This window comes from Amphibalanus amphitrite, unplaced genomic scaffold (genome assembly GCF_019059575.1).
Source record: "Amphibalanus amphitrite isolate SeventyFive unplaced genomic scaffold, NRLGWU_Aamphi_draft 001373F_arrow, whole genome shotgun sequence".
Taxonomy (NCBI): domain Eukaryota; kingdom Metazoa; phylum Arthropoda; class Thecostraca; order Balanomorpha; family Balanidae; genus Amphibalanus; species Amphibalanus amphitrite.
The window spans coordinates 28,014-54,307 of NW_024882866.1; the positions used below are offsets into that span (position 1 = coordinate 28,014).

The 26,294-nt window shown below is 56.1% G+C and overlaps 2 protein-coding genes across 42 annotated transcripts in view; one reads left to right on the top strand and one right to left on the bottom strand.

Moving 5' to 3' along the window:
* LOC122372562 (ankyrin repeat and MYND domain-containing protein 2-like) overlaps nt 1-8,585 on the top strand; it is an 11,408-nt gene extending 2,823 nt beyond the window's left edge. For all 3 annotated transcript variants that reach the window (XM_043349878.1, XM_043349879.1, XM_043349877.1), the window contains exons 2-5: nt 2,799-2,986; nt 3,198-3,363; nt 5,979-6,118; nt 7,206-8,585. In XM_043349878.1, coding sequence (XP_043205813.1) covers nt 2,813-2,986; nt 3,198-3,363; nt 5,979-6,118; nt 7,206-8,057 — 1,332 coding nt within the window. In that variant the 5' untranslated portion in view covers nt 2,799-2,812 and the 3' untranslated portion in view covers nt 8,058-8,585. The remainder of the gene's footprint in view (nt 1-2,798; nt 2,987-3,197; nt 3,364-5,978; nt 6,119-7,205) is intronic.
* Nucleotides 8,586-9,404: 819 nt separating this feature from the next.
* Nucleotides 9,405-26,294, bottom strand: part of LOC122372563 (protein daughterless-like) — a 79,127-nt gene continuing 62,237 nt past the window's right edge. For 7 of the 39 annotated variants that reach the window (XM_043349892.1, XM_043349903.1, XM_043349883.1 and 4 more), the window contains 10 exons: nt 19,894-20,073; nt 19,127-19,333; nt 18,894-18,953; nt 18,440-18,502; nt 17,596-17,854; nt 17,244-17,367; nt 16,083-16,196; nt 14,311-14,456; nt 10,867-11,006; nt 9,405-10,546 (listed from right to left, as the gene is read on the bottom strand). In XM_043349892.1, coding sequence (XP_043205827.1) covers nt 10,508-10,546; nt 10,867-11,006; nt 14,311-14,456; nt 16,083-16,196; nt 17,244-17,367; nt 17,596-17,854; nt 18,440-18,502; nt 18,894-18,953; nt 19,127-19,333; nt 19,894-20,073 — 1,332 coding nt within the window. In that variant the 3' untranslated portion in view covers nt 9,405-10,507. Of the gene's footprint in view, nt 10,547-10,852; nt 11,007-14,096; nt 14,243-14,310; nt 14,457-16,082; nt 16,197-17,243; nt 17,377-17,595; nt 17,855-18,439; nt 18,503-18,893; nt 18,954-19,126; nt 19,334-19,893; nt 20,074-26,294 lie in introns of all 39 variants that reach the window. The other 32 variants (XM_043349891.1, XM_043349897.1, XM_043349886.1 and 29 more) reach the window with 12 other exon arrangements.

Below are 26,294 nucleotides of genomic sequence, written 5' to 3' on the forward strand. Positions count from 1 at the left end.
CCCTAGCCTCCATCGATTGGGGCCATATGACTTCCATGGACTTGACTGACGCTTACTCCTTCTTCAAGGGCAAATGGGATTGGGCTGTCAAGCTGTGCACCCGAGCAGTGCCAACTGCCCTCAGGTCCAGAAACCTGTACATGGACAGGCAAGCCATCCAGCTGAAGAAAAAGAAGTCCCAGCTATGGAAGATCTACATAAGGTCTAAAGATGTGATCGATTTTGCCAGGTACGCAACGTGTCGCAACAGGCTTAGAACTCTAACGAGAAACCTTCGTAGGAGCTTCGAAAAACAACTAGCATCAAGGATAAAGGACGATCCAAAAGCTTTCTGGAGGTATACGTCATCAAGATTGAAAACAAGATGTGGAGTTGGTGACCTCAGGGACGAAAGGGGCGAAGTCGCTACATCAAATCATGAAAAAGCCTGTATATTGAACAGGTTCTTTGCCAGTAACTTCACAGAGGAAGGCAGCGATGATCTACCAGTACTGACAGTCGAGCCGGTTTGTCAACCAGCTGATGACATTGAGATCACGCCCGCGACTGTTGCTGAGAAGCTCTCCTCGTTGAAGACAACCAGTGCCCCAGGACCGGACTCCATTCATCCTAGAGCCTTGCGAGATTCTGCAAACGGCCTTGCTCTCCCGCTGTGCACTCTGTTCAGGAAGTCGCTGGACTCCGGAATCCTTCCTCCGGACTGGAAGACTGGGAATGTGATCCCGATCCACAAGAAGGGAGACAAACGGTCCCCGGGAAACTACCGGCCGGTGAGCCTCACCTCTGTCCCCTCCAAGATACTTGAGTCCATGGTGAGAGACCGACTGATCTCGCACCTGACTGACAATGACCTGCTGCACCCAGCTCAATATGGGTTTCTGCCGAAGCGGTCTTGTACTTCTCAGCTCTTGGAAGTTCTGGACGACTGGAGCGCAGCTATTGAGAATGGTAAACCAGTCGACGTATGCTACCTCGATTTTGCAAAAGCCTTCGACTCGGTCCCTCATAAGCGCCTCCTCGGGAAACTGAAGGCATATGGCATCTCCGGCAAACTCCTACGGTGGATAGGATCATTCTTGACTGGCCGCTTGCAGAGGGTGCAGGTCCAGGGAGACGCATCAGACTGGTCCCCCGTTACAAGCGGAATCCCTCAAGGATCTGTCTTGGGTCCTACCTTGTTTATTATCTATGTTAACGACCTACCCGAATGTGTAACGAACTGCGTTCGGATGTTCGCCGATGACACCAAGATGTACTGCCGCGTTCCTACTGCGCTTTCCATGCCAACTCTTCAGCAGGACCTTGACGCCCTCCTTCGCTGGTCGGAAACGTGGCTCCTCCGCTTCAACGCAAGTAAATGCAAGATTATGCACATTGGGACCAGAAACCCTCGCATGCACTACAGCCTCGGAGACAGTGCCATCAGCGAGGCGACCGTAGAGAAGGACCTCGGCGTCATCATAGATCACCAACTCAAGTTTCATGAGCAGACAGCGGCTGCAGTGTCGAAGGCCTCTCAGGTGTTGTCGGTCATCAGGCGGTCATTTGCGAACCTGGACTCAAACACCCTCCCATTACTATTCAAGACACTGGTGAGACCGCTGTTGGAGTATGGGAACCTCGTATGGGGACCGTTTAGTAAGCTGGACCAGAAGAAGGTTGAGCGGGTGCAACGAAGAGCTACTCGCCTGGTACAAACTGTCCGACACCTGTCGTATCCAGAGAGGTTGCGCGCACTGAAGCTCCCTTCGCTATACTACAGACGTCAACGGGGTGATATGATAGCCGTCTATCAGATTCTGCATGGTGGCATGGCGGTCCCCACCGAGAAGCTGCTCACCAGATCAACTTCAGGAAGAACAAGAGGCCATGAGTGGAAACTAGCGAAACCGCGGGCCACGACGTTCATCCGAAGACACTCTTTTAGTACACGTGTTATTAACCCATGGAATGCTCTCCCGCAAGCGGTCGTATCAGCTACGTCAGTCAACCAATTCAAGACCAGGCTGGATGCCCACTGGGCTGACATCATGCAAAGCCTTCCCACCTGAACCCGATCTTACCCAACCTGAGGCTGACTGTCGATAAGCACTGGGAGCTCGCTGAGACCGGGCCCCACAGGCCAAATTGGCCTCCCACAACCCGTATACCGTAAGGCCACCGTAAGGCGTAAGGTCAAGGTGCTGCCGATTGAGACTTGAGACAGGAGGGTCCACGATTTCCAATAATCTCAGCATTTGAAAATGAGCCCGATACAATGTAAAAGTAAAAAAGATAATGATGCAAGATAAGAATAGCTTTGCTCTCCTAAAACTAGCCATTATAGTTTTGGCAATAATTTCCGAAAGACACTGCTTACTAAACATGAGTTTCTCTATTAAATCATGTTCATCGATGTCTATGCTATATAAATAAACTAATATCTGAGGACAGGAGATCCGTGGCTGTAACCCTGTGCATGTGCCGCATAATGGCTCAGCTGTCCATGCGCTTCTAAACCCCAGGAAGCAATTAGCAAGCAATATTGACATAACAAGCTCGGCTATCATAGGACGTGGGTAATGCTCATTCAGTAATCTGTGACCCTAGATATTCCCTCTGAAGATGGTCTGGTCGGACTGATGCATTTTTTTCTCACTGTGTGGCATTTGGAGTACCTATGTGCATTGCAATGTGCAATACAAGTTAGGTAATGATTTCCCAAATCTTACTAATGCAGCATGATGTAAAATGTAAAGGCTTATTATCAAAATTCCCTGTATTGTGTTGTGTTGCTAACTGTGGTTTCCTTTTCACAGAAATTCCTACCAAGATGTCATTGAAGGAACTTTTTGATCACATCAGCAATGATGACCTGGAGGCTGCAAAGGCACTTCTGGCAGGAGGCCAAGTGAAGGTCAATGATGCCGATGAGCATGGCATGTCTGCCCTGCAACATGCCAGCTTCAAGGGCCTGCCCAAGATGTGCCAGATGCTTCTGGACCAGGTATACAATGCACTGTTGAATGTTGCTGGCTAATGTTGCTGGCTATTGTCAGCCTGCTATTGTAGTTTATGTATCAATTAGGTTTTTGTGGTTGCAGATGTATTTGTATTTCCTACATATCCCCACTCGTTGGATTGGTAACTCTTCATCAGCTGTGGTGTACACTGCACATCATCTGTTGGTATTCTCTAGCCTCCCACCCCGTCCACAGGGCGCCGACGTCCATTGGGACGGCCACGAGCACGGCTACACGGCTCTGCACTTTGCCGCGCTGTCGGGCAGCGAGCCGACCGTCCGCTGTCTGCTGGCCGCCGGCGCGCGGACGGACCGCACCAACTCGGTTCACCGCACGCCGGCCCAGATGGCTGGCTTTGTCGGTACGTCCGTACGGTTCGTTTTGAACAACCAGGTTTCCATTTTAACTCATTGTCTTCAAAGTTAAAGGTTGATGTTTGTACCAGCTGCAGCAATTGATATGAAAGGTTTACTTTGATTGTGGCTGATCCTTTGTTTGGCCTCATGATGGACGTTGCATTATAGGACGAAATATGTTCAATGTTCATGGCGATCAGAACGATATCCTCCATTTGCTCCATTATAATTGCCCGTCTGGGTCGGGCTAGTCATCGGGGCGGTAACACCGTGTGTATCGATATTTGATGTCGGGCTTGGGGTGGATGGGATGACATTGTTTTGGTGACAATCCGCGCGCCCCTCTTTTTTCCTCAGCTGACTCGAATGTTGGTTCCGATATTTATCGATAACGTTCATAAATGATGCGCTTTCTATCATTGTTAACCTTACTCTTAAGATAGGCATTAGTGTCATGCGATGTGGGGCACGTCTATCGGACAATCCGGCTAGTGCCGCCCAAATTTCTATAGTTCCCTCGTCGACCTACGCATTTCTATTGTTCACCACTCCTAAATGGTAGGGTCATCCACCGACTCCACCCTCGTCCACTGACAGCCGTGCTCCTCCCCCAGTGCCCCTCCCCCTCCCACAACGGAGAACGGTCGACCAGAGCATGCAGATCCATCGATCTATTGGGACAGGGTGGGGCCGGGGCGGGCTGGGGAGAGCACACATGACCGAGGAAGGTACTGGGCGGGGCGGGCGGCAGCGGGGGAGGGCTCGACACAGCTCGGCAATGTCGCAGATTGCCGGTGACTCCGTAAGGGGACCGTCGGGAGGGAGGGGTGATCCTGTTAGGGGAACGATCGGGCCGCCGCCGGACGGACAGTTGTGGATGGATTGGGATCGGCTATTGGGTTGATGAGGCAGTGGTTAATGGAGTTGTGATGACCGTCTTACTTTTGTGCTGGATAAGAATTTCGCTCATCTCTCGTCACGGTCATCAAAAAGTTTCACACGGAAACTTTTTGCGAGCTCGCTTTTTAGCTTCGAGATTTTTTTTCTTTGAACTCGCGATGTCACGATGCCCTTTAATTACTACCAAACCTGTGTGAACCGAACAGCTTTGTATTTTCCGCCTGTTTGCATGTACAGGGTGTCCCGAAATTGATGTCCTCTCTCGTTCGTTACGTTTCCCCAGAGCAATACCGGTATACCAATGGCGCTTTCCCGGGACCCGACCCTGGGGCCCGGTCACGTGTTTGTTGGTCACGTGACCTAGCCAGGCGAGCCGACCCAGGACCCGGCGGGGCTGCAGAGGTCATTTACCGAGAGGGTCGCGAGGCGCGCGGACTGCATATCAGCCATGGCGAAGGAGTACCCTTTGTCGACTCGCTATCGCGCTGTCGGCATGGTTAACGGCGGCACGCCCCAGGTACAGGTAGCCAAGGAGCTAAGGATAGAGCCCAGGACCCTCAGACGCTGGATGGCCCTCGACCGCAAGAGAGAGGCACTGGAGAACCGCGGGGGAAGAGGGAGGAGGACAGCGATGAGCCGGATGGCCAAAATCGTGGTAGCGAAATCCGTTACGAAACGGCACCAGTCGACACGGAAACTAGCGCGGAAACTCAGTGCAAAAAGTCATCCGGCCTCCAAGTCCGCTGTCCACCGGTATCTGCGGCAGTGCCTCCGTCTGAAGCCGCTGAAACCGCGCGTGGAGCCCAAGCTGACGGCAGCACAGCGACGAAAACGGCTGGACTTCGCTAAAAATCGGATCAACTGGTCCATACAGGACTGGAGGCGGGTCCTGTTCAGCTACGAGTCTCCTTTTGAGCTGTTTCATCCTCCCAACCGCCAGAACGACCGTGTTTGGGCTCAGAACAGCTCAGAAGTGCCTGTCATCGAGACCGTCAAGCAGCCGGGCAAGGTCCTGGTGTGGGGCATGATGAGTTTCCGTGGCCTGTCAGACCTTCACATCGTGCCCCGCGGCCAAACCGTGACAGCGGACTTCTACGTGGAGGAGGTGATGAAGGGAACGGCGGCATCAGCGATGAGACGACGGAAGGAGAACGGACCACCAACGGCCATCAAACTTCTGCCGGACATGTCACAGGCCATTTTCCAACAGGACGGTGCCCCGGCTCACAACGCCACCAAGACCCAGGAGTGGTGCCGGGCCAACTTCCCTGGCTTCTGGGGCAAAGGAGAATGGCCAGGTAACAGCCCGGACCTGTCGCCAATCGAGAACCTGTGGGCAATCGTCCAGGACAGGATGGACAAGATGGCACCAGCGTCGTCCGAAACTGCCCTCATCAGGAACCTCCGATCGGCCTGGAGCAGCATCTCTGGAGAAACTCTCGACAACCTGACGTGTGGCATGCCGGAGCGCATGCGGGCATGTGTGCGGAAGCGTGGTGGATATACCAACAAATAAATCATGAACCGGTCATTTTTTGTTTTGATGTTATTGCACGCAATGGGATAGGACATCAATTTCGGGACACCCTGTAAGTAATACTTTCAATGTCTTTAGAGCTTATCCGTTCATTTTATTCGTCCGCTTACAGTAGTTTTGCTTCGTTCATTGAACAGACGTTCCCTCGATCTTCCATTGACAACCGCTCTCCCTTCCGTCCAGGTAACCACCGTGTGGTGGCGCTGATAAACAACTTCATCCCCCGGGAGCTGATTGACTACTACACGGTGGCGCGGGGCCAGGAGACGGAGCCCAAGCTGCTGCCCTCGCTGGCGGCACCTACACACCACCTCCTCATGCAGGTCAGAACTTATCACAAACAGTCGTGTAATAATCGAACCGGACAGCTGAGATGGGAGGAGTGTGTTTATGACACAAAATAGCCGATAATAGGATAGCACTCGGTCATCAGGGTATACCTGGAGATAATCGATCAGGTGCATGCATATCTGAGTTCCAAGACAAAGCTCGCAAAATAATGTTAGCTGGCGAAACCAATATTATGCAGCATACAGTTAACAAATAGTAGTCGCTACTTCCTTTGAAGTGCACCAACTTGTTGTTGTTGTTGTTGTTTGACCCCCCGGCTACCGCCGGGGCGGTAGCGTAGCCGACCGGCTCTTGTGGGCCATGTATCCGGCGGCCAAGGCCGCCACCACGTCGTCGCGCCGGACATCGTGGGCCGTGCCGATGATGTTGCCCAGCGCACGGAGCCGGGGGCCGTACAGGCACGGGCATTCCAGCAACACGTGCGCCGGGGTGTCCGCTGCTTCAGAGCAGACTAGGCAGAGGCCCGCAGGGCATTCCTTGTCGTCGCATTGAGCGCACTCAGGTGTAGGTCTTCGACCAATCCGGTGGAGGTACTGCTCCGATCGGGCCCAGTGGCCAGACCGGAGCTGATGGATGTCGACGGCCTCCTCCCTGGTGGCGGTCCGGACCGGGGCGGGGGCGCGGTCCCCCATGACTGTGCGGTACCAACCGGCCGGCCAGTCCGCCTGCCACTTCCTCTTGGAGTGCCGCGCGACAGCCCGCGTAAGAGTGCGGACATCCACCGGCGTTGACTGCTGGGGAAGAGCGGCCGCCTCCTTGGCCAGGGCGTCCGCTCTTTCATTACCGGCGAGCCCACAGTGGGCCGGGACCCATTGTAGCGTGACCGTGCTGCCGTCGGCCGTCATGCGCCGGAGCTGGGCCCACAGCCTGGCGCCCAGTGTCGAGGCCTGGGCCGCAGCGCCTCCAGCCAGGAGCAGCAGAGCCGCCTTCGAGTCCAGGCAGGCGACAAGTGCACCAACTCGCGACCTATGGCGGTCGACTGGCCTTACCGTCCGGCGTGTGCTGCGGACTGATTGCTCTCACCTCCGCTCCAAACTGACCACCCCTTCCGATCGCCAGGTGAACCTGCACCCTGTGCATATCGTCAACGTGCTCCGTCAGTCTGCCCAGCTCTTCAGCCACCTGGTGCGCGTCTCACGGGTCCTGGAGCTCATTAGCGAACGCGAGGTGCGCAAACCCTCGGGCGGGAATGACGTGCTGGCCGTCAAGGCACACTACCTCTCCTGTGTTCTGCGCTCGCTCGACGAGGCGCGGCGGGCCGAGCTGAAGAAGCTGGGCAGCGGGGAGGGCGAGGCGACTGAAGTCGACCAGAAGGAGCTGGCGGAGAAGGTGTACAGTCACATGAGCCGCGCCTGGCTCCGCTGTAACGACTCCATGGTGGAGGAATACCAGGAAAACTACCTGCGCGGCTGTATCAAGAGCTTCCCGTGCCGCGAGACGCCGCTGTTTCAGCAGCTGGTGGCGAATCTGGCGCGCGCGCCGCCGGCGGCCGTAGAAACCAGCGCGCTGGGTCTCCTCTCGGCGGCCATCAACGGCCAGCGCGCCTTCCAGGACGAGAAACAGTGCTTCGCGTGCGGCGAGGAAGGAGCCACCAAGCGGTGCGCGCAGTGCCGCGGTGTGCAGTACTGCGGGCGGGAGTGTCAGCGCGTGCACTGGTTCACACATAAAAAGTTCTGCGCGGTGTTGAAGCAGCGAGTGATCGAACAGGAGCGGCGGGCGGCGGCGGCGGCGGCTGCTGAGGCTGCTGCCACGGCCGGCGGAGAGGCGGCGGCGCTGCCGGCGGCAGACGGGGCGGCCACCGTGCCCGAGGGCGAAGACGATGACCCCGGGCAGGGGCCGGCACAGGCCGCCGGGCAGGGAGCAGTACAGGACGCTCCTCTGAACCAGCCTGTCGCCGGTGAGGCCCGGTAGTGTGTCCAGGACTGAACGTTGTCATCTCGTTGTAATGTGTCAGTGTCATCTGTGTGCGGCGCGATCTGCACTCTGTGTTTGATGGTTAAACCGGTACGTGCGAGCAGAGATATTGTGACCGGCCATAATTCATGTTTCAACACTTCCAAGCGGTCACTGAATTGACGGGCTGTTGTGATGGTCACTAAAAATGCAGCCAAAGTTCTAGAAGCGGCATTTGACAACGTGGGGCATCCTGCGTGACTTCCTGAACGCTGCGACTGAACCATGTGAATGTGCTGATTGTATCACGCTTGATGTTTGTATGTGTAAAGAGCGCAGAAGTACGTGCCTGTCTACTTCATGTAGATCGAAGTCAGCACGAGCGATGCTCTTCGTAAATTGTCTCACCAGTCACCGTGCTAGGGAAACTGACAGATTCGTGCTGTTGGTCCCGGCATTTGCGGGTCGTTCACCTTGCCCGCTGTATGTTGTAACTTGTATGTGAAGCGGCCAACTGCAATATACGGTCACCCATTCGTTGTAAAATGTGTATTTGATGCAGTCAAGTACGTACAGCATAGACCATGCATTTGGATGATCTTCTCCCACGCTACTCGGGGAATGCGTGAGCTTATTTGAACTGGGAACTCTCCTCAAACGCGAAATGAGCTGCTCCCTCACAGCGCTCACGCAACCTCTTGTCAAGACTTGGATATTTGGGTAACCCAGGAACCTGAATGGCGTTTGTCAACATGTGCCATTTACGAACTGCCGAGTGCCGAATATCTCCGGCTTTATTGCCGCTACCTGACCGCTTGGAACAGCGTGAGAGTTCCGGTTAGCGCCTTGGTCCACTGGGTGTGGTGCTTAACCCAAACCAACCTATCTCCGGCTCTGTTCGGAACCGTTGTTAATCGCCTACTAATGTCGGCCATGATCTCGGGCCTAGTTAGCCGGAGTGGTAACGGACCGCTTAGCGGACAATCGACCACGGAAAATCCACGCCGAGTGCGGAAAATATGTTTTAAACGCTGCGGCGGTAGACGTTCTCCGCAGCGGTATTCATCAAAGGCAAACTTGCTTTTCGAGCTATCACGGCCGGCGGCATCCATCAAAGACAACCCCATCGTACCACAACCGATGCGATACACACAACAGCTTCCATTTTTGCTCCTCGTTCCATCAGTTCCATAGGTAGGAACCGTAATCAATGCTCCATTTCGAGGCCAAGGACGAGCCAGTGACTTATAAACAACTTTGATACTGCTGAAGTCGGGTAAACCGTTGGGAGTCTGATCAGCTGCTCACGGAACATCATTCAACGCCACGCTCCATTGGAACAAACAACGATACACAATGCACGAATGGCACATGGATATATATTTCCTACAATCGACTATCGTACTCAGGTATAATGCAATTCGAAGTACAGACAACACATAGACTGCGCGGTGACACGCACTCAACAAAGAAAACAACGTCTTCACCACCACGCGGGCCACACTAAAAACAATGACCTCTCTCCCACACACACAGCGCGCCGAATGAACTGATTTCGCGCGGAGTCGCCGCCGACTCCCGCTACACGGCCCCGCCATGGCGGCCGGTCGCGCGCCAAAGTACACCCCGCCGCCGAGACACACCGCGGCGCCCCGCGCGCGCGCGCGCAAATTGTCCACCGAAGCTCATCACCACAAAAATAGCAGCAGCGGGTCGGCAGTAGCGCGCGCCACCCGCACACATACACACACGGTCACACATCGGCGACACAACTCAGCATTACACTGTGCCCCCGGTCACTCTCCCCACCCATCACACACGGTAATGCCAGGCTGAGCAAACGGGGCGCCCGCCGAGCGGGGGCGGGGCAGGGGGGCGGGACGGGGCGGGCCGCTAGCGAGATCAGGGCCCGACGCCCGGCCTATGTACACGGGGCCTCTCACTGACGGAATGCTCATAATACTGACGCGTCGGATGGCCGGCCGGACGGCGCGCACGGCGGCGGCCGCCCGGCCGGCTGACGTCATGAGAAGAGATAAAATAGGGCGAGAGAGGGTGAGGGAACGGGAGGGGACGGGCAGCGGGAGGGACGCACCCCGGGATGAGACACAACGCACGAGCGAAATACGTAATGCACTTATGGAATATCATGCACGAGCCAGGCGCTGCGCGCGGCCGGCGCACGCGGGCCCATCGCTCATAAAATAGCAGCTTTGTACACAGAACACTTGTGCGGCGCCCTTGTCGATTGGTCGCTGCGCGCGAGCCGGCTGGCCGCGCCCCGCCTACGCTACCGTCCCGCGCCGCTGCGCCACCGGGCGCGCCCACTCTATGTACACTAGCGCCACGCAGCGGCGCGCGGCAGAGTCAATAGGTATCACATGGGACGCGCTGCGCCGCGGCTGGCCACAGCGCCACGTGCGGCCGTCTGCCACAGTTCGGGTGTCACTGGCTGCCGTTAGGTGTCGCTACTGTTGATGCTGTAAGGAGTGCGAGGGCACCGCGCCCTGAAAACAAAAACCAACGTCCTGTCAGTGAGAAAGGAATTCGCCCAGGTCACCGTACCATGACGAATCAACTGAGCCGACTAACGGCATTACCTTCACATAAAAAATCCGTCTTATTTATGGGAGGAGCTTGAAGGTCCCACGAAAATTATATTCGAACACAATCACCGGAAAATGCGCAGACGTTTGAGTCACAGCGCTATTACCATTCGAGGCACTCCCTGTAGTCTAGTTCTAGAAGTAGCCCAACTTAGTAATCATGCAGTAACAAGTAAAAGAAAAGAAAGAAAAAAGAAGATATCGTACTAGGTGCTACGTACGGCGTGGCTGACGTTGGTCACGTTCATGTTGAAGGGGATGCCGGCGCCGGCGGCGGCCGGGTGGAGGTGGTGAGGGATGTCGTCCCCCTTCTCCTCCTCCCGCCGCTTCAGGCAGGCCGCCTTCGGGTTCAGGTTACGCTCTGCGGAGAGAGGAGGGGACGACCCGTGTCAGCGGGGTGGGACCGACACTACGGTGCACAATGGGCAATAAACAGTAACACGATAAATTGGAAGTGGGAGTGAAGCAAACAATGTAGAAAATTAAGTTACGATACAAAAAGAATTATGTCTAAGGTTATTGAACGACGAAACCACGCAAACATTATTGCAAAGAATTCCTTCCAGTTGCCTAGCGCTAAGTCAAAGGAATGCGATCGGTTGTTGCACTACAAAAATAGACGGTGAACATCCTTTTCGTTACTATGTGCATTGTGCACATCACCAAAGGAATGTGATCGATGATTAAGTGGGAACTCCGTGGGACAATATGTGACGGCGGCGTCCGTTTGTATGACCACTCGTCAAACGATGCGCCATTTTACAAAAACACCTAGCCATTAATACCAAAACAAAGAGCTCTGGCACCAAGACAAAAATCAGAAACGCCAAACTACATATAGCCAGCCGATACGGTGTAACAAAATCCGAAACAATGGCGGCCACAGGAAAACTCTTACGACACTCAGCTATCCACAAAATTACCTCGCCAGGCACAAAGCCCACTTACAACAAAAAATACGACAGGTGCTGTCCAAATGATCAGTCGACTGCGGACAGATTCCCGTAAATTTCACCGAAAAACGCCACTGATTAGACATAAGCAGTCACCACAGATACCACAATAGCCAACTGATCATTTGAACAACATCCAAGACAATCGCTTACGGGAAGGCAGCGCACACAGCAAATCTAAAAACAAACAAGCTGTTTCAGTACAGCTAAGAACCATCAAGAAGCTAACAAAAGCCGAGCTGGCAGACAATCCGACTCGGAAATCGGGACTAGTGCCGCGCGGCACGCTACCCGGACCGACATAGCATGCGATATGTGCGGTAATTGACGGCAGCAATGCGGTCTGGCCGCCATGCAGGGTGTGTCAGAGCCAAATCCACCGCGGCAGACCGGCCGGTGGACGGACCGGGAGCCCGGTGCAGACCAACGGACAGACAGGCGAACAGACAGACGTGCAGGCGGGCGGACGGACAGACAGACATACCGACAGACAGGACACACACAGACGAGCGAAAGGCACTGACGCACAGACAGACAGACAGACAGACAGACAGACGGACGGACCGACCGAGACACAAACACGTACACAGCTGTCGCTTCACCGGGGTCACGGCCGACGACTGACATTTCAGAGCGAAATGTCAGCCCCAGCTGCTGGCGAGACATTTACAGGGCTACACCTATCATGACAGCGTCCACGCCTCAACAGAAAAGTATCACAGGGGCAGTAAGCACAACAAAGTAGACGACTCATCGGAAGCAAAGCAAGTAAAGTATCCATGCAACTTGCTTTACTCTACACGATCAAAATCAACCCAGCTCGTCCACAGCAGTGGTCTAGACAGGATGCAGCATATACCGAATTTACCTATGCGTACAACAGTAACGAGACCAGCCACGCAACCACCCCTTTACGCTCACGAATGCTGCTATCAACCATGAGACAGTTGCCTCCCTGCAGACAACGGGACCAACACAGACCACCAGCACTGAGTCTCGGCTCTAAACCACTCATTGTCCGTCCAAATCCACCCACCGTGCACAAATCTCGAGAGCGGCTCGTGTAAAAACCATAACGACTCCGTGATGCTGAACATAGCTCGTCGGTCTAAGCTGGCGTGTCTGAACGTTAAGTTGGGTGTCCTTGGGCACGCGCCAGACTAAAAATTGCTCACTGTGATTCTCGCAAAAATCGGATTTTAGCTAATTCATTGCGAGTGAACTACTCAGTAGAGCGTTAAGGGATGTAACCGTTAACAGCTAAATCGCGGAAAATTAGAAACCCACCAGACCAAATGAATACAATGGAAGAGAGGCAACGCTTTTACATAACGCTCCTCGTCTATATCCGGTGCAATGCCTGTAGCGCATCCGGCCATTGAAAAACACAACACAAGCGCATCCGAATCAGATTACCAAAAACGGGTGGATGGCGTCGTGACAGGTCCCACAATTTCAGCCAGAAAACACCACAAAGTGATTCTTCGATCAGCAAACGGGACCCAATTTGCCCGTAAGCCGTTTATCCGCGAAACCGGTGCGATTCCAGCTCAGGTTCAGCCCTATCTTTCTACACCATCAAATACGTGCCCGATGCACCAGACCAAAACAACTGACACCAAATATGGACAGGTACATATATAATATGTACATATTATAATATGTATATATATAATATGTATAAATATGTACCGCCGGAACTTGGTCATACTATCGTCGGAGGACGCCGGAACAATGATGGGGGGAGCGGTGCGCGAGGGAAGCACCTCTGACACAGTCGAGAACGCTCGACAATCTCAAGGACAACGCTCACATGACAGCACGATACCCCACCAGCCACCTCACCAAGTTCCCCGACACCAATCATGCAGACATAAGAGGCTAGCTCTAGAAAAAAAAACGACACACCAACACGCCAAAACACACCCTGTTCCAGCAGCGGCGGCGGCAACGCTGAAATACCTGCCCTCCGTCCATCCAGCACCGGGGATATTCAGCCAACCGTGACACAGAGAACGGACAGAGACGGACGCCAACGGATAGCAGGCAGCAGACACACACACCAACCAGGGACAGGGCAGGCGCACACCACACCCAGGCACCAATCAGGCGACACGACTCACAGACACAGAGGAGGGATGCGACGGGGCCGGCCCGGCCGACGGCACGAGGCACTCGCAGAGTTTCAGACGCAGAGGCGGTTAGATTGCACGCAGAATGCTGCAATTTTACTGCTACAATGCTAAGTTTTTCATGATTGAAACACGATAAGTGTAATGGCTCTGCTTTTCCAAACTCTACGAGCCCGTGCGTCACGGTGACTGGATTGTGTTCAGTACCGAGCTGTGCGCCCTGCAGTCGGAAACGCTAGCCCATCAGCGGCGTCACTGATTGGCCAGCGTTCCGTCAGCAGCGCGCACAGCTCCGGCCGAACACGCACAACTATCCGGTCACCGCGGTCGGCCGTCCGGCCCGGCGGCGACCCGCCCTCGCCTGACCTCGAACTTGCTGCTCCAGGGTCATGATGACATCGACAGCCAGGTTGAGCACGCCCAGCTTGGTCTGCGGCTTGTCCTGCTTCATGTGCGCCATGCACATCCTGCCGAGCTCTTTGAGCGCCTCATTGATGTCGCGAATGCGCACCCTGCCGGGGCGGCGCCGACGGCGGTCAGCCGGCGGCGGCCGGGGCGGGGGCGGGGGCGGCACACCTACCTCGGACCTGCGCCTCCAGCTGGCTGATCACTTCGACGGCATGGTGCAGAATGCCCAGCTTGGTCTGCGCCTTGTCCGTCGCCATGTGCACAGTGACCATGCGACCAAGCTCTTTGAACGCCTCGTTTATGTCTTTGACGCGGATCCTGGGGGGCAGCGGGTCAGCAGCGGTGAAGGCGGCGCGCCGCTGGCCCCTCTCAGACCCGACCGCACTCGGCGGCGACGGCCACAACGAGCATGCCCCAAAAGCTCGCCATTTAGACGGAGGCCTCGCCTCAGAGTGAGGGTGAATGAAAACGTACCCAATTTTTCCAAACGACTAAAGTAAGACAGGACAGGGAAGAAGGAATATTACATAAAGCCGAACCAGAAACTGAACCACATACGCCTTGGGCGTTAGAGACCAGAGTGCGTGGCCACGGACAGGCGCGGGAAGACGGCAAGAAGTGGAGGACCAGGGACACCGGGCAACACAAAGGGAAGAGAGGCGTGCAGCAAACGGCAAGACCAGAAACAAACAACTCAGGCGGCCAGCCACAACAACCAGGCTAACTCAACGCAAACGGTGTACAAACAAACGGTAAATCAAACTGTGTCAATATCCATACAGCAACAAAATACAGCAAATACCGTCAGTACTGTTTAGCTATGAGGGCAGCAGACTGCACTAGGGTACTAGTAAAAATACTGGCTACCCGAAAAATGCTAATTGCTACTCCAATATTCTTAACAGATTTACGTTACTCAAAAAAGCCAAGAATTTTGGCTTATCTAACGGATCATCAAACAAGATTACGTTAAATATTTACGGTCACTGCTAGGCTTCATTATCCAAGAACAAGATCTTGCTGATTTAACGGAACAAAACACCAAAAAATAAAACCCATTACACACAACACCGATCTAGACCACAGAAACATATTCCATGCATCGTGCTGAATAATCCCTCCCGGCTGCTGGCCCGGGCTGTAATCTAGTTATCCCCCCCCCCCCCAGATCAGACGCATTAGTCCTTACCATCTCCGTCCGGACAAATACCCACTAATCCACCTACTTCACCCGCCCACAGCTCACGCTGCTCAGCTCCAACCCCATCTCCATGTCTCCGTCCCAGTTATCTGCCTCCCGTGACGTCACACCCACCCCACTGACGTCATCAGAGGTAATCGGTCGTGGCCGCCGTCAGTCAGGAGACATCAACCGGCGAGATGGGCCGCGCGGCGCCGCACGTTTCCGGCGCGAGGGAGGAGGAGGGGGGGGGGGGGGCTAAAAAACCCGCTCCGGGGAGACCTCAGCCCGTCCCGTCCCTGCGCGGCCCGGCGGGCTCACCCAGACATTCCATTCGCTCAACCGGCCGGTTCAGTTAGCCGAGAGTCGCTCCGTGACAGAGCCATGGTCAAGCCTGAGCAAGGTATTGTGAAATCTGATACTCCGGCGTGAGGTGGATATCGAGTAGAAAGCGACACCAACGGCTTTATTTTTTATCGCAATTTGAACCGCATTTTTGAAGACTTTGTACCCGCGGACGCCGCAGCCTTGAAAAAGAAAAAGGCCGAAGTAAAATGCAACACTTACCTCTCGAATGTCGTCGCTATCAGAAAAATATATCACCTGCTTACCACCTACCTCTTACCACCTTGCCATCTGAGACGTCCCGTCCCCTCCTATCCTTTTCGGTTTCCTTTCCTACTGTTCCTCCCATCCCCAGCATCTATCCGCCCGGCCAGCAGCCCCCGACCGCCACCACCGCGCGCGCGCTCTGTGACACGTACCTCTCCCGCTGGTTGTTGGCGCTGCGTCGCTCCTTCTCCCGGAGGAGTTTGGTGCCCGGGTCGAGGTCAGTCTCATCTTCGCTGCAACAATCGACATCGGACCGTTGTCCAGGGCTGTTTGGCGAGATAGGTGGGGGGACTTGTAGCGGCGCACGGTCCGCGAAATGGCACACAGAAACATACATACAGAGAGCGAGAGAGACTGTGTGTGCAGAGATCAAGCGCACAGTAAATGAAAATAAAAAGATTGTGAGGGGAGCAAAATCCAGCCGTGAGTAAATTAATTGAAAGGGATTTTCAGTGCCGTGAGGTCGGTAATTAATGAAGAGCGATAGGTTGTGAGAGTGTGCAGAACTATGATCAGAGCTAGTGGTACTAAAGAGCATGACATCTTCTAGTTATATCATCAAACGTATCTTAGAAGAAAAAAAAAATGAAGGGTTCAATCAAATAATATTATTGAATGATTATTTTAATCGTTCTGCGGTTTGACCAATCATTCAGCATTACATTTGATTTACTGTCACAAGGTAAGGCGATTTCCATCAGCCAGGGCTGTTCCTGATTCGAAGACTCATGGGTTTTGCCATGAATTATTGTGGTAAGCTTTGCTTACAACATAATACGACGCTTGACCAGCCATGTATCATATCAACATAGAACCTGTCAACTGTGACAGCAGCTTTGGGGAAATCACAACAGAAACTAGGCAAAATTTCCCTAATGCACGACCACTCCAAAAAGGATCCGGAGGCTCAGACAGACTATGTTAATTAGGGCCTACAGCCGGGCGACAAACAGCTTCCTGCCACTGTGCACTTCCGGGCTGTATGAATGACTTGGGTCGACAATGAATGAGTGATTCAAACACGACAAAACACGGAGGCGGCGTCACGGGCGGAGTTTCCCACCGGAGACGGAGCATAGAATGCTCCACTGGCGTGAGCTTTTCCTGGGCATCCTGTCCGATTCCTCTATATTTGTAAGGTGTCACTATTTCCTTTATGAGCACCACTTTGCTTTTTCCTCCAAAGCATGGCACCAAGAATCTACTTCAAAACCAATTCTAAACAAACTACCAAAATGTTGAAGCTCAGTCCATTTAACCACCACTCCGAAATTAGTGACCGCATGCCCCGCGCCAGAGTCGGCGACACTTACTATCTCCGCGCCCGCTTGGCCTTTGAGGAGGCGGCCGAGGCGGCAGAGGTGGTCGAGGCGGCCACCGAGCTGGAGGACAGGTTGGACGCCAGGTCCGTGCTGTCGGGCGCGTCCTTCCGCTTCTCTGTGAACACCGCGAGCGGCAAACGCCCGGTCAAGCACCGATTGCCAGCCAATCAAGTCACGCAAGACAGTCCATAACCAGAGTACGACGCCCGCATCATTAAACGCCAACGAGCTATTCAACGAGCCCTTAAAAATGTCATGAGAAACCTTACCAACCTCCAGCTCTATTTTACTATGTACCCCTACCTCCTCCCGCGGTCCCCTCTGTCCCCTGTCCGTCACTCACTGGCGCCGGCGGGTGTCCTGTCCGCCGTGTCGGTGGGCGACACCAGCTGGCCGTAGGGCGGCGCAGAGCCGGCGGCCGCCCGCAGGCCCGCCACGTGCTGCTCCATGTTGTACAGCAGGCCGTTACCGTGCGGGTGCTGCGGCGGCGGCGGCCCGCCGGCGGCCGGGTGCAGGCCCATGCCGGCCGGCGGCTCGGCGTGGCTCCTCATCACCATCAGGGCGTCATCGAGCCGCTCCTCGATCCGGCCCCCCTGTACCACCAGCGGGGCCGGGGGAGGGGCGGTCAGAGTGGGGCGGGGATGGCCAGAGAGGGCAGGAGGCCCCACCAGTCACATAGACAGACTTCAGCAGCTCCCGACTGCATAGCAGCGCTTAAAGATAGAACAACGACAAGGCAACAACCAGCTTGGCCGCCTCTGATTCAGCTAATTATTGTAGCTTATTGTTGGTTATGTTAACATGCTTACGTTTCTTGTGTTTACAAGCATCTCCATGTTTACAGCAAAACTGCATTTGTGCATCACTAAGCTTCCGCTTATAATGATCAACTATTAAAATACCAGTGAAACATCAAAATTCATCCGCTTTCCTTGGCGTCTATATTTAGTTATGGCTCGCTGAACTCTAATGAACCATCCGTTTCACTCATCCGGGCTGACACGGAAACTATCACTGAAATCCCTCCGTGCTAGTACGTCCGAGCCTCAGCCGGAACTGGTTAGTCGTGGGTACCACAGGACACCACTGTTCTCATGCAGGGCGTGTTGGAGGGGAGGTGTGACTGATGGTAAAGTCCGGTGGGTTATTACGGCCAGGCGACAACTAACACACATCACGACACTCACCTGGGCGTGATCCCTCAGAAGGCCAATGGCATCATCCAAATGCTCGTCGGGCATTCGAGGGTTCTGTCAAACAGGCCAAACCAAAACGCAAACATCAAACGAGGATCAAATTATAGACACGGCTCGCCCCGCCATCTGTTGGCGTACCACACAGGATAAGTTCCTGGGGTCGCCAACAGGCGGCAGGCGAGTCGCCGGTGCTGTGACTGTGAGGGAAACGACATTGGTGACGGCAAACTAGGGTGACATGCACTAGTGCTGGTTGGCGACAATCGAAAACCGTGAGAGTTACTCTCAGACAGCTATGGGTAATCACAGTCCGGTTCAGACCGGTTTAGGGCGGTTCAGAGCAGTTTAGAGCGGTTGTTCAGCAGAGGTTACACAGGGCCATGCCTGAGTGTGAGCAGCGGCAGGGTGGACAGTCAGAGCGCGGTGAGCAGCCACACATACGTACCGGGGTGGTGGGGACCGCGGCTCCGCCGTACCCGCCGCCCGCCTGCTCCGGGGAATATATCTGAGAACACAGCAACAAATCATGTAAGACACACGTCAAACAACTCAAATAAACACACAAATAAATAAACTCAAATAAAACAAAAAATAAACAATAAACTCAAATAACAGTGTGTTGCGAACAAATCGGGCGAATTAAGCTTGAAAGCAGCATTACGAAAGCTGTCCACTCACCGACGCCAGCGCCTTGCCGAGTGTGTCGCCGGTGTTGGGCGGCTGCGCGGGCGGCGGCGGCGGGGGTGCCGAGGGGGGTGGCGCGCCACTGTACATGGGCGAGCCGGCCGACATCAGCGGGGACACGGCCGCCGGTGTGGAGGACGGCGGCGCGCGGAACGACGCCATCGACGGCAGACCCGTGGACAGGTCGGCGCCGCCGCAGACCTGACGAACAGAGGGGATAAGGTCAGCGGGGACACACGAGCGGGGCAGACGGCGGTGTCATTTTGCAATCACACACCCGGCTAGAAATGTGGACCGAACATGTGAACTACGATTAGGTGCAATATCAAAAGATATGAAATTCATATAGCATCAAAATACCATTGCATTCAAGAGAATGTTCAAGGGCAGGAGGATTAGTAACCATGCTTACAAACTATCGCGCGCATGATAGTTCTTCTGCCTTCAATTCCCCGAACCGTCAAGCTCGTCCATACCGATAATAACGCCTACCAGGAAATCTAGATCAACAAAAAAATAATCGATCACAAGTGTCACCACTGTGAGAATTGGGGTGTATGGCGCATTGACTCAAGTGTTCATAGATGTGTGTCCTTTCTGCCCACACAGCCATCGGGCGCAAAATGCGGTCGACATCGGCCACTGGTCTTATTGACAAAGCAGAAACAGTCCACGCTTAGGCAATGTTACATAGGGAGCGGTAGAGCGTCTTACGGTACACGTAAACTACATCACTACATCAGTCGCCACACGTTACTTACCATGCCGTCAGCGATCGACGTCATGCCATAGTGGGGCGACGCCTGAGCCGTGCCCATGAGGCCGCCTGGCGAGTAGGTCGAATACTGTGGGTTCCACGGATCGCCGCCAGGGGCGCCACCGTCGAGGAAGTAGGATCCGTACCGGCCGGCCGGGTCCGTGGAGTAGTCATCACCAACATACTGAAATCGAACAGAGACACAGGGTTAGCCTCGAACAGCCGGGGAAACAAACACTCCGCCCTCATATTGCAGCGGTATTTGACAGTCATGCCAGTTGGCAGTAGACGGCGGGGGTCGTTTATCATATTCAATGCACGGGCCACGGCCCACATTTCCCCGCGCGCACAAAGCCGGTAGCCTGGCGGCTCTGTTCCGCCGGCGAGCGGGGACAGCGCGGAGGCACGATGTTTACGGCCGTCCAACGAGAGAGAACGCCGCCGTAAACCAGACACGCCGCGACAGAATTAATTAAGCCGACGTCGCATAAATAGTCCGTCGATTCATTAGGGAGGAGGCAGCGGCGTAAGACGTACGGGCCCGGTCAGTTACTGGCGGCAGGCCCACCCGAATGACAACAAGGACCGCCTACTGCGGCATTATGGACGGGCGTCGTATGAATCATGGTTCACAATCACACAGACAAGCCAGTCGTATGTTGAAAAAATCACACGTCTCTATACCTGGATTACCTTCTCGGCGGATTCCACGCGGTTTAGCACGTCTCGGGAGTGATACATTGTTCTCTCTCCGCTGGTTATTTTAAGCTGTCAAGGATTGGTAACTAATGCTGACGACAAAATGCCTCGAGATCCAAGGCTGCGTGTTTTCCAGATAACTCCCGGGTTTCCAGATCCGCTAGTGCATCCTGTTTAAGATCTCTATCCTGAGATCCGTTTTTAAGAGCCCATGCAACACACATGCCTGCACAATAGGAGCACTCCCCAGTTCATTCAGCTACATAATCCCTGTCAACTGGTGTGCGTACCCAGTGTATCGCTGTACCTGCCACGGCTTTTCATAAGCCCCGTGCGCGTCCTGATCCGATTTTCCGTGCTCGTGTTCCCGCCGAGCTGAGCCAGTCCCGCTGGCCGGGCCTCGGTCAGTTTCCGGCGCTCATGAGCGACCGGTCCGCCGCCGGCCGGGCGCATCGCGGCGACAAATACGGCCCGTCGTGAGTCAAGGCTACAGCAGCACGGCCGGCCGTGCAGCTCGCGCCGTGGCCGCGGCGGCGCGGTGCCGGGCTGGCTGGCCGGCCGGCAGGACCGCGCCGGCGGACCGAGCCTCAAGGTGAGCTGGCCGGCCGGTCCGCCGCGCGCCGGCGGCCATTCACAGGCGCCCGGTTGGCTGCGCCGACCCGCGTCATGAGAGCCGAGTCGACCGGTCTCGGCGGCCCCAGAGCCGGCCCGCGTCATGAGAGCTGAGCCGGGTGGCCAGCGGGACATCGGAGACCGGCGCTGCGGCCAAATGAGTAATGACGCCGACCATAGGACAATTACAGGATGAATGACTACCTGCGAACATAAATCAGAAACAAATTGGGTACTACGAAGGCTCAGTAAAACACATCAAGTCATGTCTCCAACTCCATCACCGGGCATACAGAAATCGACACCCTTTCTCTCGAGTTCGGCTGGGTCGCCTGTCGTCCCGTATCGGCCGGCGGAGCGGCGCGGTGGCGTCGAGGGTGCCACTTCTCAGCCGGTCCGGTCGCCGTTTAATAAGCGGGTCGGCGCCGCTTAATAAACCGCCGCCGGCCGCCCAATAAACTGGTACGGCCGTTAGATAAACCCGTCCGGGCCCAGTTCGGACGCGAGCAATCGGCCCAATAAAGCGCGACGAGTCTCTATTTACGACAGCGTCTCAGGACTTTACAGCAACCGCCGATGGAAGGCCGGTCAATCGCCCCCACCCTCTGGGAGCAGAGTGGGGGGGGGGGGGGTGAGATACCGCTGCCCGTGTAACGCCGTCACACCCGCCGCGCTGTAAAACGGACCCGCCGTGTCGTCCCAGACAAATTTAAACCGTGCCAGCCGCGTGTCTACCGGCAGCGTCTCCAAAATCGGACACTAATTAAGGCCATCTACAATCGATTCATGGTTATTACGGTCTCCGGCTATCGCCATCATTGGCAGCGGCCGGCGCGGCGGCTTCTCACGGCTGCGGCGACGAGTGCGTCACGGCGGTTCGGCGCGCATCCATCATGGTCCATCAGCGCGACGGCAGGAGACGAGCCACGACGTCTGATCGTCGCCCGCGGCCGCCCAAAGCGGCAACAAAGCGGTTTTTAAGGAGGCGCGCCCGCCGGCGGCGCCGTAGCGGCCGGTTCCGGTTCCCAGCGTACGGCGCTGAGACCGCCGTGATGGCCACACATTGTGCGGCGACGATCGCGCTGATCGGCGCATCACCTGTCGCTCGTGCGCCGCGTTAGCCGCACCGCGGGAGTGACAACGCGGCACACCAGGCGCGACAGGCGTGCCAAGCACGTGTGTCATGGCAAACGATTACTAGCCATTCTGCGGAGAGCGAGATCCAGCCCACAGCTACATATGACCTAAACATAACCGCTCACCGCACATCAGGACGACATACGAGGTGACATCAGCCGCTCAGCGAACCCGTCCGTGCTTCATGTCAAATTTACACGTAAATGTCGTCACTGCTGTCCACTACACGTGTCTGCCACGTACCCTACCAGCGACATCACAAACAGTCCTGTAAACAGGGGAACGCGAGGCGGCGCGGGGGTGGCGCGGGCGGCCCGGCGCCCGGCCGGGCCGAGTGGATACCGCCGCGGTCCGAGCCACTGTCAGATTATCAATCTGTGGAGCGGACGGTGGCACGGCGAATAAATCACGTCTATTTGTCGCCGCGCGGCCGTTGGCCACACTTGTGGCCACCAAAGGGCCGCGAATCCGGCGTCGGCTGCGCGCCGGGCCACTCAGACAAACATCACATACGTCATAGATTCAGCGGCGCGGCGGCCAAATCAGAAACGGACGTCACCGCAGTCGCAGATAAATTCCGCCGCCGGCCTATCCGTTTCGCTCTAGAGATGATAAAGAATCGCGCCGGTCGCCGAACAGAGAGCGACGGACTTTCGGAAACCACGGGTGAAATTGGTTTTCGTGCCAGCCAACCGCTAAAATTACATGACTTCCTTGGAAGCACTCATTCAATGAGCATCAACACCAGCAAGCATGACGAAACCCCGGCAGCGGCCGACAGGCGATGTACGTCGCGTTTGGCGAACGCTGGCGCTATTTATCATGACTGGGAGCGGCCGTCTCCACACGGAAAAACAATGGCCGGGCCGAGCGGCCGGCATTCCTGGCGCTGTGACCGCGCCAGCAAACGAGTTCTGGCCGGTGCAGCGCGCTAGGTCCGGGCCGTGCCGCTCCGGTGCCCATGCCGCCCGCTGACGTGTCCTGCGGCGCGCTGGTCTGTCCTCCGCCGGCACGGCCTGACACGGCCGGCCGCCGACGCCAGGCAGTCTGCAGTGCCGGACAGCGGCCGTGCCGATCGGTGCAGCCTGCCCCCCGCCTGTCAGCGCCTGCACAGGCCGGCTGCAGCGCTGGCGCCGCGCCCGTGTTCGCTGCACGGCCGGCCGTCTCGGCACACCTCGAACCGCCCATGGCCGCTCGGCTATCGGCCCAGCTCGGCTCGGCTCGGCGTCAGGCTGTCTGGGCCGCCGCATTCCGCCGAGCCGCCGGCGGCCGGCCAGTTTTTAGCACGGCGCCCGACCTCTGTCCCTCCCCGGAGAGCGGCAGAGGCCTGCCCCGCCCCAGCCGCCCCGTCACTCCCCCGAGCTTACTCACTAGTTGGCACCACTCTCGCTCCCGTCCACTGACCAAACGGTACCCCGAATAACCCCAGCGTCCAGCCCATGCGGGCGCCGCCGAGAGCCGGTCCCCCACAGCTAGGGCACGTCCGGTCGACACTCGATATGCACAGGGGCGACGCCATGCGTCATCGGCACCGGACGACCAAGGTCGGCCCCGCTGGGCCAACAGCCCCGGGCTCGGCACGGCGCCGCAGACGAGGGGAGTACGGGAGGCCGCGGCGATACAAACGACCCCGCAAAGAGCCAAGTGAATGCTAAGTGAAGTACAAAACGTTGACACTGGTGACTTGGAGTTCGCGATAGTTACTCCGATTTAGACCGTGCAACGCTCAGGGAGCTCGACACTGCGCGCATTTCGGTCATTGTTTAAACACCGATCATGCCTCGTGGCAATCAACAAACTCACAAAGAGCGCGGAGTGATATGACTTCCGTCGAGCATCGGCCACCACGTCAGCTTCCAACAACAAACGGCCAGCCGAGATAACATTCGATTGGTCATCTGACTTCCGAGCGGAAACGACGCGTCGTCGCCAGCTCATTCCGCAGCTCGTGACTCCGGGTCACCTCAGATACCGTTCCGATCACATCGAACGCACCTTTCCGATCGCGCCACCTCACCACCTGTCATAAATTTAACATCGACAATCGCCCTGCTCTCCAGTCGCCTCAGTGGTCTTATCCGCCACCAAAGCGCCGACCCATGCCCGCCAATACACCGATACTCGTACACAGAGAGGCCCTTCATCGGCGAGTTCATAGACCATATGGCATCAGCACTAGTGCACGAACACATCACACAAGTGCGCGATTCTTCAAAACGTCGATATGCGTCAAACTCCCTGAAACACCATACTGTTTATCGGGCGCATCATAACATCGTCCGGGCATAAATAAATGTGAGGAGCCTCCCGAGGCCTCGCTCTTCACGGCTCGGCGATCAGTGAGCGCAGCGCCCCTCTCCCTGCCGGCCGGATAACTTTCCACACAACTTCGACCAAACAAGATTAAGTTTCGGCGAAATCAGTCGACGGAAGGGCGATGCTCGATCCAATTTGTACGCCTACTAACGCCCCGCTATCCAACATATTGCCGCCGTCATCTCTATGCGTCCAAACAGCTGTCGTTTAGAAGCCAGAGGTCGTTTAGCGAGCGGCGCCCGCTCGTCCATTGTTGCGCCGTTCCGTGCTCCGTAGCTTGTTTACGGCAGCGTGTGTTATAAGCATAAACAACTCGCATCAAACCAGCGGAAGCCAAGCGACTATTATTGACGAAGTATTCGCGCTACGGGAAGCACGGGACACTCCAAATAACGTTCCCATAGCCAGGGCGTTTCCAAAAACTTTGCACGTATCAGCATAAAAACAGGGGCGTAAAAACGCTCACTCATCGCTTTCCAGTATTTACATACAGAACCTTTCACCGATCCCGCTCTCTCAGCGGCGGCGGGCACCTTACCTGACTGAGCCGACGTCTCATGTGCGGGTTGCGTCTGGCCATGATGACCATGTCTGCGGCCGGCGGGCTGACGGGCGACACGACACCGGGTCGGCCGCACGCCGACATCGCCGCCGGCGACATCATGGGCGTCATCATGGCTCCGGGCGTCATCACACCGGAGGGCGACATGGCGCCGACGGGCGACATCGCGCCCATGGGGGACGGCGCACCCGACGGCGAGTATTGTCCGTGAGGAGCGTTCATAGCTGCCGTACTCTGAACCCGCCTCTCTGTCCAGAGTTGAGCGCGATCTCAGCGCCGATACCTCCCTCTCAGCAGGCCTTCTGTCCGTCCGGTGAGCTCGCCAGATGTGCGGCTCTGTCCAGCAGTTCAGCAGACGGAGCTGGCCACTCGCCAGGACCTGGCCGCTCCAAAACGACCACGGTCGGCGCGATACCGTCCAACGTCGATAACGTTCACCGAACGGCCGCCCTGACTCACGCACCGAAACACTGACTCAGAATCTTGACGCTTATATCAGCTCACAGGTCGATCTTGTTGAGAGCTCTGCGTGTCGTAGAGAGTGCGGCAGGTTAGCCCAGGTCAGCTCGGAATACGCAATAAAACTAAGCTCGCTATTTTCGTCCTTCAACTTCACAACATGGAACCTCTATTCTATTACCTAGCGTCGGTGGAATTATTCCCCGCGGCGTATGTGATATTCATCCATCAAACACCTAATGAGGGAAAAACTCCCGACTCGAGGCGCGCGCCGCGTTGGCTCACGCCATCGCGAGCCGGCAGCGCCGGCCCGAACTAAAACAATGCCCCAATGACATCAGCGGCCGCCCACCGGGAGCCAAACAGAAACGAGCCGGCGCGTTTCATCGGCAGCCAATCAGTCCATCATCGCTCGATCGACACCTCATCCAGCCGCCCGCGCCGGGCGGGGGCGGGGGCGGAGGCTGCTGTCCGAGATGGGACGACGCGGGAGGTGGCAGCCCGGGGGCGACACGCCCGCCGCCGCCCATCCGCCGCCACGCCCGACGGCCGGTCATGAGCGTGATCAGTGACAGCTCTAATGGCTCTCCTCGGCGACACGGCCAGCATTTAAACTAGCA